The sequence below is a fragment of the Puntigrus tetrazona genome, unplaced genomic scaffold (genome assembly GCF_018831695.1).
Source record: "Puntigrus tetrazona isolate hp1 unplaced genomic scaffold, ASM1883169v1 S000000001, whole genome shotgun sequence".
Classification (NCBI taxonomy): Eukaryota; Metazoa; Chordata; class Actinopteri; order Cypriniformes; family Cyprinidae; genus Puntigrus; species Puntigrus tetrazona.
In genome coordinates, this window is record NW_025047681.1 from 4,454,188 (window position 1) to 4,465,483 (window position 11,296).

An 11,296-nucleotide genomic window follows, 5' to 3' on the forward strand; every position below is an offset into this window, starting at 1 on the left:
TGTAACTAAATTTGATCTTTTTCTCATCAAACAACCAGACAAATCAATGGCTCGACACAGATACAACATACACAAGACAAAACAAAAATAATTATCCAGTTTGGAAACAATGTGAATGTCCTGAAGTGTTTCTGTGAATGAATGCAACATATGCTCCCTCAAAAACACACTGTACAAATACACCAACTCACACATGCTTATACGTCTCCTCAAACATCTCTACCTTGACTGCAATCCTCACCAATAAAAACCTGAACGTCAGAAGCTGGGTTGTTTTATCCAAGTGGGACCATAACGGTTCCTGGCTTTTGAGCAAGAAATGTTTCATTTTCATGTCATAGCTCAGATGCAAGCCGGGCCTTGGGCTTGTGTTAGTATTCTCTTGGTGCACTGGTGGAAACATTACAAGACCGTCCTCCGTTACTGAGACTGGCCTGACCGTGTTTAGAGCTTCCATCAGCAGATTCAGAAAATAGTAAGATATTTGAATTATTAACTAATAAAGTAGTGTTTTCTGTATGTGTTGCCTTTCATTAGTATTGTAAGTGCACACAAATAAAAGTAGACCCTTTACCAGAGGTGGGGCACTCGAGTCACATGACTTGACAAATTTAAGGACTTGTGACTTAAATAAAGAAAACGACTTGACTTGGACTTGAGACTTGACCTTAATGATTCAACAGGACTTGATTTAATAATTATTTTTAGACAAACAAAAGAAATTATCTTTTGTTTGTATCTTCACTTCGTACCCACCTCGGATATGTGTATGAAATCACAAGTGTGTTTGATTAGAAAGACGTATAAATGTGCAGTTTTGTGGAGACACCAGGGTCGGGGCCCTGAAACACTGGACTTGATGGCCAAACAACATTTGTCTTCCTCACACCCCCAGAGGTTAAGGCCAGGGGAAATATAAATAGTATCTTTTATGTCTCAATCAAATGCAGAACAGAAGCAGAAGTGAAAAAGGTCAGACAGTGGGTGTGGAAAATATTTCCTAACAGTTTCAGTTGTGCAAAAACACTGTGGTCAGGTCAACAAAAAGCTCACTAGGGTGGAGAACTCCCCCTAAATAAAGTCATTTGTACAGTTTATAAGGATTTTATTGTACCGTGGGTCATAAAGGATGCAAGGCATCAAACACTGTCCTAAATAGATACATGTCAATGAAGCATGCTATAGATCTATTATACAAATTTAGATGATATTTATAATGGATAATCATTCATGATCTGCAGGGTAATATTATTATTATTGGATCTCCTTCAAAACTTTCTGAATCTTTATTAAAATGATTTTATTTTTTATATTTACATTTTAATGACAGTATATTTATTAAACCAAATTTTATTTTTTATATAACTTTTTCAAAATAAGCAAAAAAGTGATTGTTTTGAAGAAGTATTAACTTAGACATTGTTTTAAAAGCATTATTTTAGCTGAGGCGAGGGGTAACGAGCCACACCTAGTTTTCACTGTTACATGATTCTTCTATAATAATTCTATTATGCGGATTTATTATGAGTGTTTCTGTCACATCTGGTTAAGGAGGCAGACAAGTAGATAAGCAAACAGGTAAGTTTATTTGACCACTCAACAAGGGACGACCGCACACCCTGGGAGGAGGGCGATCAGGATGGGCCTGATGAAATTAAACTGTAAGGTATAGGATATCGTTCTTGTCTGCCCATTATCTCTCCTCTGGACCATACTCCTCCCAGTCTAAGAGGTACTGTAGCTGGCCGCCCCACCACTGGAGGTTGAGGATCTTGTTGACTCTATAAATGGTTGCATTGGGTATGACTTTGTGTGGAGGAGGTGGTACCTCATGCTCTGTGAAGGAATGGAGAAGAGGTTTGGTGAAGGGTTTGAGTAAGGAGACATGGAAGGCAGAGCAGGTTCAAAGAGAGTAGGGGCACGGTTTTGATCAACAATTGTCCACTGAATGGGAGATGTGAAGATCTCACAAGCGCTTTAACTGATAAAGATTGACTTGATACGTAAGAGCATTTATATGCAATAAACAGGTTATGGAGTGACTGGTATTGACCGGTATAGTATTCACCGCCAGAAATCAAGCCTCGATGAGGCACTGAGAGGAGAGCAGTATTGTTCCAGCCAATACCAGTACTAGCTGCAAGGGTCTGAGTTGTAGGAGTTTATTGCAGTGGTGGAAATAGTACAAGTATTGCTAGGAATAATTTACTTGAGTACGAGTAGAAGTACTTAAAAATAAGTAAGAGTAAAAAGGTAGTTTGCTGAAAAACTACACAATACCAAAAATACTAAAGTACTTTTCTATTTTTACCCAAAATAAGATGATGTGAGCATTATGAAGCAGGGTTAACCCTAACACCCATGTACTGTAATGTCTATTTCTCAAGTGAGAGCCAGGAAATCCCTTACATGAACAAATCATATAATGTAATCATGCATCACATATCACTACAGCTGAATAACATGCAGATAGAGACGCTTTGAATGAAGAAATGTGGAAGATGATGAACACACAATTACAATGCAAAGTTAACTGATATGAATTGTATTACAGTACACTTTTATTAAAAAAATATATTTTCTGTCACCCTGTGATAAGAAGCAACATGGAACCACAGAATGTGTTGGGGTGCATCTTTAGACAAAAAAATGCTATATTTTTAAGATCTGGAAGTGCAATTTTTTCAGTTTGAACAGTTAAGACTTAAGACATCTTAGTCTAGGACTAGGTTTAAGCCTGGTCTGTGAAGTTTCAAAATGTACGAATAAAGTAGAAAATTGGAGACATAATTTTTAGGTAGTGAAAGTGGATGACAGGCACAATAATGTCAATACACTGACATGTAGCTATTTTTTTATTTTTCAGTCAAATGCAGAACAGATACAGAAGTGAAGCAGAAAAATGGGTGTGCCTCACTACCATGGAAAAGCTTTCCTAACAGTTCAAAAAGCTCCCTAGGGTGGAGAAAACCAAAGTAAAGTAAAATAAGAAAAACTCATCCATTTAATGCACTGTGTTTGCATTAATATTATCTTTTTTTCTCTTCTACTGGATCTCTGAAGAAATCTAATGAAAGACTACTTATTAAGACAGCTAAAAAATGGAGTATCTAACGCTGGTATGTTCAGGGTTTCTAGGGCTGTCATAGAAAGTGTGCTGACTTTTTCATGAGTTATGAGCTATGAGCTAAATTTGTTTTAGTTTAAATCAAGGTTGTTGTACATATGATAGCTTTAAAAATGAAATGAAAGCTCCCATCATAATTCTCATTTGGTAATTTCAGTCCCACCCACAACAGCATCTGTGACTGTGCATTTAAAGTGGCTGAACTTCTTGTGTCTCTGCTCTATCACACAAGAGGAGCTTCACACCATGTTTGTTCCGGCTCTGCTCACCTGTATTGTGCTGAGAACATTCATTGCTCAAGCAAAAGTAGCTGATGACTTTCATTGCAATGAATTTTTCTACAGAGAAACAGAACCAGGGGGAATGGATCAGAATGCCAAGAAAATCTGTCAGTTTACAAACGGCGCAGGCCCTTACTACGCTACGCTGTACTCGATTCATCACAAGATTCCTCTCTACAGCGCCTACAGATTTGACGTTGCATGCTTCGATGACAGAGGAAGGCTGGGCTACTGGTATTTAGAGCCACAGGTAACCATGAGCTTCACTGAAGACCTTCATTCTGTTTTATCATTACAAATAACATGTAAAATACATTAGACTGATGAAACGTTCTTATACTGTACTGTATGTTTTTTTTTTGTTTTTTTTGTCAAGCTAAAAAATTAATTTTAGCAAATAAAAAACCATCAAACTAAACATCTAACAAAACGTTTCTTCTGCAGATTTCCAAACCTGATGAAGAAAGTCGATACTCTATGGTTCGTGAGACTGTAGCTTCGAAAAGGGCTTATAAGGACAGTCAAGCCACCAGTGATGACTACAGTGAAACGGGATATGACCGCGGACACCTGAACCCCAGCAGCTTCCAGTGCGGTGAGGGCCGTATAGCAACGTTCACGCTGACCAATGCAGCACCTATGGATGCGTGCTTCAACCGTAATCAATGGGCAAATTGGGAAAAAAATTTGAGGACTTTTTTAAGAGACAAACTTACAAGTGAAAGTGCCACCGCCTACATTGTCACAGGTACAGTACCTAATGTGAACCTACGGATACCACAAAGCGAAATCTCAGACGACCCCGCGAGGGTGACGGTGCCCTCTCACATCTGGACGGCTGTCTGCTATAAGCACAACTTTGATGATAGAAGGTCTTTTTCCTTTGGGTATATGGGGCAAAACAAGCCGGAAGGCAGCATAAGTCTGATGAGTGTCTCAGACCTGAACACACTCATAAAAGATCTCTATGATCAGCCGTCAGAAGTTCACATTTTTGTGGACGATTGCTTTCATGACAATAATAAATTAGATGACGTTAAGGTCAAATTTCAGACATTAATCAGTCAACAAAGCAAGGAAGAGTCAGGAGTCCAAATGAGCTCAGGCACGCAAAACACGTATCTCGCATTAAAAAGGGCTGCCGACAGTAACGTCGTATCTGAAAAGAAATTCAAGGTGAGTGAGATGACAATAAAATTATCCTTTGACACCATAAGCACTTACTACAACGCAGAAAAGGATCTGAAGGTTTCTGGAAGTGCTTGTCTTTTAACTCATGTGAAACCACTAGCAAGCAGTCATCTCAGAAAAAGGGACATATCAGGAGCGTCGGATGCTGTTGAATGCCTGCTGGTCCCAGAGAAGCAAATGACTGCAGCTGACGGATCGCCCTGCTCCAAATACTCCGACACTAAATACAGCTGCACATGTGAGACGAATGGAAAAGTCAAGTCCTGCTGCTCCACTCCCTGCCTGTACCAGTACAATCTCAATTCTTACAGATGTTACTCGGGCCAGACGCAGATCGAGTGCTCAGCCCGGTACTCACTCGTCACTCACAAAGGAGAGAAGTGCTTGGATGATCACCCATGTGGAACCTACGGCTACGACTACTACTGGTGCAAGACCATCTCTGGCAGCTGGGACTACTGCAGCCCTCCGCTGTGGAGAAGTAAAGCTCAAAACGGGAAGTACTGCCGCAGTGACCATGCCTGCGCCAAATATGGTTCAGGAAAAATGTGGTGCTACACGGACAATGTCGGCAATTCTGAAGAGTGCTGTACTTCTGATGACTGCTACTCGGCTGTGAACGGCCAAACCTGCAGACCTGGTCACGAGTGTGGCTACCACGGGTACAGTTACCTGTGGTGCTACACAGACTATGAAGACCACTGGGCTGCCTGCTGCAGGTCGTGTTGATGATGGGGGTTTACAATCTGTGGTTCGAGTATAACTAAAGCAAAATTGTACTGTTAGCTCTTACTAACAAAGAAGATATCTCACATAAAAAATAAAGTCTCTCGTGTGTGCTTCTGATTAAAATGCTTAAGCTTAAAAGCATATGTATGTAAAAACAACAAAAAAAAAAACATAATAAAATGTGTATTTCAACAAAACAGCTTTACGGAAATTTGTATTCCAACAGAGATTTCAGTCAATCATTTCTTTTTGTGCCTCTAACTAATTGAGTACACACACACACTATTATTTCTATTTTTTTCACATAATACATGCAGTTTAGTTATTACTTATCATTATTTGTATGACTACTAATTGTTAATTATTATTGTTAATTATTTTTTTAATCATTTTTGTACAAACACTAGATAAAAGCTGACAAATACCACTAAAAAGCTAGCCTGATTACCTGCCAAGGTTTACTGCCTTATAACGTTAACTAATATATAATATAAATCTTTATGGTTTACTGAGTGTTATCATCAGTGTTACCTGAAGTCTTCAGATAAAGGAAGTGACTGGGTCGGACGAAATGATCCCAATGATTGCTTCTCTTTGTTTTTATTTTATAGTAGTGGTGAGGACTTTCTTATTCCTTTATATTTAGAAGGATTTTACAAATATTCCTCTATCGTTATCATCCTTTGTTTGAATAGGCAAAAACGTCTGGCCTTTCAGCCAATCAAAACCCACGATGCCATACACACATATGAATATTAATGAGAAGGTGCAGTACTGAGACAGTCGCTATACACACGCTTCACATAAAAGCCGATCATTATGAACTGTAAGGACTTTTGGAGAAAATTTTAACGTGAGCTCCGTCTACATGTAGAAACACTGGTCCTCATAATACAAAATGTCCTCCTAGAGTTGTGTGCATTCATATTAAATGTTCTTGTAATTATCACAAAAACCAACACATATACACACAAAATCATTCAGTGTATGTATTTTTCAAGGCGACAGAACACATTAATTAATATTTCTGTATTAGACGTTCAAAGCATAGGTCGTAATTTAGATATATTTTTAAGATGGAAAAACACAGTTTTACAGATGCTAGAAACAAGATTTTCGAAGCAAAGATTGCTGTCAAGCAGCACACCTAGGTTCCTGTAACATCCTGGCAGCAGAGGGAGCCCTCACCCGAGTACTAGCTGGGCTCCTGCCTCCAGGTTCTTCTCTGATCATTTCCTGTTTGGAGGCCTTCATATCCAGAGGCTTTCCAACAGGACAATGTAAAGTATTGCCAGTGTATTCTGCCTTACAGAGTGTTTTTTTTTTATCAACTATCTACCTGCCTTGTGTATGATCATTGCCTGTTTGCCTGTTACACGACTTTGGACTTGCCTTTCTGTTTTGTTTGCTGTGTTGGATCCTGGTTCTGACTTACTGCCCGTGTATGATTATTGTCTCAGCTTAAATAAAACTACTGCACATGGATTCTAACAACACTTCTGCGTCTCCATTACAGTTCCTAAGTGATGAAGAATTAACAGAGCAGCCATCAAGTGATAGGCTGTGTTCTAGATTATTATATGTGAGGTTTTTAGGTCCAATTATTAGCACCTCTGTTTTTTCAGAATTTAACATTAAGAAGTTACTCATCATCCAGTTTTTTATATCTTTATATTTTTTATATTCTGTTAGATTCTCAATTTGGTGTGTACCACCAGGTTACACTTCCAGGTAACATGTATAGGTTGAAAAGTAACGGTCCTAGCACTGAGCCTTGAGGAACTCCATATTTCACTTGTGAGCGATATGATACCTCCTCATTTAGTGCCATTTAGATGAAATAGGGTCTAACAGACATGTTGCTGGTTTAGATGATTTAACAAGTTTGTACAAGTCTTCTTCTCCTATAATAGAGAAAGAGTGTAATTTTTCCTTAGGGGATCTAAAGCTCACTATCTGATGTGAAACTGTAGTTGACAGCTGCATAGTTACAATTTTATCTCTGATGGTATCAATCTTAGAAGTAAAGAAATTCATGAACTCATTGCAGCTATACTCTTGGGGCATATTAGCACCTGTTGATGCTTTATTTTTCATTAATTTAGTCACTATATTGAATAAATACCGGGGGTCTTCACACAAACGACACCGGGCGTTGAGGGATCTGAGGTGTGTGTTCTTATCCTGCTGGTGGTGATAATGTGACTGTGAACACTGGTATTGGTTTTGATGTGTTGAACATCGTCACATGCCACATTCGTCATAAACAGAGTTAAACATCTACTGAACCCGGAAAACATCCCTTTAAATATGATTAACTGTAACTAGTTTTTTATCTGAATCATTGTAAATCAAGTACAGAAGACCATAAACAGGACACTATAAAAAGAGCATGAGGGTCTGTGGGGATCACGGAGCAAGAGCTGGACATCGGTGAAGAATGAAGGTTTGGTTGTGTATCCTGCTGTGTGTTTGTGCTTCGGGTAGATGGAGGACTCACTGAGAACGAGATCAGCTCCGAGGACAGAAGACCGAATCCACCTCAAACAGACCCTCGGAGAGTTGAAGCTTCAGCAAACGGCCAACAATACTGTCCTGTGAGCTTCCCTGACATCCACGCAGCGCTGAGAGAGCTGACCGCCACCGTTACAGAGCAGAAAGACAGCATCAGAGCCTTAGAGACACGACTGAAGGAACAACAGACGTTCATCCTGGAAGAGCTGAACAAGAAAAATGATGGTACCTCATTAAATCCTTCACTCTTTTATCAGTGATTCTCAGAGGAAAACACCAGTGCAATACACTGCATGCTGTGAATGTTAATGTAAAATTGAGTAGTCACTGTAAATCATGTTATCTATCTAGTATAATTTGTAGGGATGTCCCGAGTCGATCTCAAGTATCCGCTCTCCTAAACTCAATTCTTATTTAATGTCAGCTGTCAGGCCGGTGATGTGCAGATGGTTGCAGTATCTTCTTCCAGTAGATTTGATCAGATCAGGAAAAAAAAAAACATTTTAAAGCTTTTTTAAACATTTAATACAATACTTTTCCCTTGACAGAAATGTCTAATCTTACTGAGAGTCAAGTGGAGGAGCTGAGAAAGGAGAATAGAGGTAAAACAGAGTTTGAATTATTTTTGCGTCCTCAGTGTAAAACAGTAATATATCACTGTGTTGCTCATGTTTTTCAATCACAGACAGAGAGATAGCATTTTCAGCTGCACTGATGGACTCTGGCGGTGGACACATTGGTCCTTTTACCACTGATATCACCCTAACCTACAGGAAAGTCTTCACAAACATAGGGGAGGCCTACAACCCAATTACAGGTGATTATTAATGACAAAGCTCAGTTACTGTATTTCTTCTGCTCCATTCAGACCTCCCTGCAGTTATTTTATGTAAATAAGAGAATCAAATGATCTGCCATGTTTCAAAACTATTACGCTGTACATCTGATTCTCTTCTTTATCTTGTTATTTGCTTCAGGTGTTTTCACAGCCCCACTGAAAGGAGCGTACATGTTCATCTTCTCTGTCTTTGGTCACAGTAATCCCTCAAATCCATCAGCTGCCTCTATTATGAAGAATGGAGAGAAGGTGGTTATGGCACATGGTTATCAGGATCAGTATGATGTAAACTCCTCGAAAGGAGTGGTGTTGATCCTGGAGGTGGGAGATGTTGTCTATGTGAGACTTTGGTCTGAAAAGTGGATATATGATGACGAGAATAACCACAACACTTTTAGTGGTTACCTACTGTTTCCCTTAAGAGAACAGGAGCTTTGCAGAAAGTGATTCCAGTAAAACTGACTCTTAATAGTATGATTTAGGATGTAAAACATGAGGAATCATTAACATATGAATCTGTGTTAATGCTGGTCGACTGTATGAGAGTCAGTATAACAGACGGTACTCCTAGGTTCGGAGTTGTATACAATCAGTTTCAGACTCAAGACAGACGGGACCCTCATGAGAAAATCTAGATTTAATAATTTGTATTTGTTACTAATCGCTGACCTGTGTCTTTTCATCCTACATTAATAAGAGAATCAAGAGACCTTATTGCTCCATTTTCTTTTTCTCATGTTCTCAAATATTTTCACTTGTAGGCTATGTAACAGACCAAAGAATTATTACGGAGGCAACTGACGTTAATGAAAGAATATCATTATCAGCTATCATCGCAAACTACAATTCCCGTTCATCAATAAAGTGAGAACCAGAGCCATTTTAAAACTAAATATACTTGATTGAAACAAATAAATTAAAGTATAGAGTAGTAATAATTGCTATTATCGCTAAGTAAAGTTTTAGTCTGTCAACTGCTACCCTACATAAACCCTACAAGCTTTGAAGTTCAGCTATTACAACTTGACTGTCTCAACCTATTGTTTTAGCTCTGATACATCCACCACCTCATCTGATGAAGGGTCATATTGAAAATTGTCAGAAAAAAAGAGATTCAATCACTTCAGTATCAATTATAGGCAAACCAAGAGTCAGTAGTCCCATCTTGTTCAGAATGTCTCTTCCTGCTATCCCTCATAAAAGTGCCTCTGATATAAGACAAGTCAGAGTTTATTCTTCACGATTCTGCGAGGCCCTTACTGAACGCTACAATGAAATCAGTTCCTCTGTATGCCTTGAGTCTGTAGCATCTGATCTAAATGTCGAACAACCTTTGGAATCTTTAAACACGGTATGGTTGGAGATATTAAATGATATTGCAGCTTACAGGTTTCTGAAACCAAAGCGTAAGTCAAAGCCTTGGCTTGATCAAGATATTCGCTCACTGAGGCAATCATGTAGGTATACACGGTTGATATATAAGAACTGTTTATCTTTATACCAGAGAGCTGTTAAGAAAGCCAAGTGTCTCTATTTCTCCAATCTGATGGAGAAACATCACCACACTCCTAGAGTTCTTTTCTCTGTTTTAATAAATATAAAAGCAGATTTAAATTGGTTTAAATCTTTTTTTTTGCTAATAGAACTTTTCCAGTTAAAATATTACATTTCCCTTCTTTGTCACACAGGTGGTGTACACGGTGCACCTCAGGGGTCTGTTCTTGCACCTTACTCTTTTCTCTTTCCATTTACTTTCCTTGGGGGACCAAGAAAAATAATCATGTTTTAATAGTCGATCAGCGTGTTTGGAAGAGGTAAAATCTTGACTGTTTTTTAAAAGATAAATCGGAGGTCATTGACTTTGGTCCCTCTAGACCAAAGGACACCACATATACAGTACTTAATCTTGAGTCCTTAAAGTTTCATCTCAACATTTTAACATTGGTATATTGGTATATTAAATGTTCAATGCTTTGTTGTTGTTTTTATGTGCTGTTTTCTTGACTTCCCATTTTGGAAAATTCATTGTAATGGATGAAAAAAGACTATTTGCCTCCAGATTTTACTCTAGCATAATTTAATTGTGTACTAGAGATTAAATATTTAAAAGTTTTTTTATTAAAAAATACATATAATGTAATATTTAATTTGTTAAACAATTTTTTTTTCTGAAGCAATATTTAAACTGTGTTCTATCAGCTTTTACATTTATCTTGATTTTCTTAGAATTGATCACCTGAGAGGCACAAGGAGGAACATCATCCTCCATTTCAACCTTATTTTGGCCTTTTTTATCACCAACCGCAGCCATTCAATCTTCCGTTTTCTCATCAAAAAGTCCATTTTAAAAACCATTTTTAAACCATTTTCAAATCTCAAACCAATTTCTCTGGTCTGCAGTCGTTTCATCTTCAGGCAGAAGATCTTTAAATCGGTGAACTAAGCTCTCAACTCAGCAAAATCAAGACGCATCAGATCTTGTACATTTTGCAGATTCCCATCATCTGTCATTAACCCTTCAGTGGTTTTAAACGTACTGGTTTAACTCTTCTCAAAATAATGCCCCTGTGAAGTAGCTCTTCTAAAGGCCACGATATACTTTAAACGAAGTTGATG

At 38.3% G+C, this 11,296-nt stretch overlaps 2 protein-coding genes across 2 annotated transcripts; both read left to right on the forward strand.

Moving 5' to 3' along the window:
* Window positions 1-3,324: 3,324 nt before the first annotated feature.
* si:ch211-165i18.2 (uncharacterized protein LOC100149646 homolog) lies at window positions 3,325-5,542 on the forward strand. The gene is made up of 2 exons (XM_043229010.1): window positions 3,325-3,658; window positions 3,853-5,542. The coding sequence occupies exons 1-2, from the start codon at window positions 3,374-3,376 to the stop codon at window positions 5,326-5,328; spliced, it is 1,761 nt and encodes a 586-aa protein (XP_043084945.1). The 5' UTR covers window positions 3,325-3,373; the 3' UTR covers window positions 5,329-5,542.
* A 1,522-nt stretch (window positions 5,543-7,064) lies between these two features.
* Window positions 7,065-10,244, forward strand: LOC122331662 (caprin-2-like). The gene is made up of 5 exons (XM_043229167.1): window positions 7,065-7,080; window positions 7,816-8,067; window positions 8,391-8,444; window positions 8,528-8,659; window positions 8,820-10,244. Exons 1-5 carry the CDS (start codon window positions 7,065-7,067, stop codon window positions 9,125-9,127), a joined length of 762 nt encoding a protein of 253 aa, XP_043085102.1. The 3' UTR covers window positions 9,128-10,244.
* Window positions 10,245-11,296: the final 1,052 nt, after the last annotated feature.

Excerpts from the sequence above, each read along its gene's own strand:
- si:ch211-165i18.2 (XM_043229010.1), top strand. The coding sequence starts at position 3,374 with ATGTTTGTTCCGGCTCTGCTCACCTGTATTGTGCTGAGAACATTCATT. Across the intron at positions 3,659-3,852 it reads ACTGGTATTTAGAGCCACAG|ATTTCCAAACCTGATGAAGA; the intron begins GTAACCATGAGC and ends TTTCTTCTGCAG.
- LOC122331662 (XM_043229167.1), top strand. Across the intron at positions 8,445-8,527 it reads GCTGAGAAAGGAGAATAGAG|ACAGAGAGATAGCATTTTCA; the intron begins GTAAAACAGAGT and ends TTTCAATCACAG. Across the intron at positions 8,660-8,819 it reads GGCCTACAACCCAATTACAG|GTGTTTTCACAGCCCCACTG; the intron begins GTGATTATTAAT and ends TATTTGCTTCAG.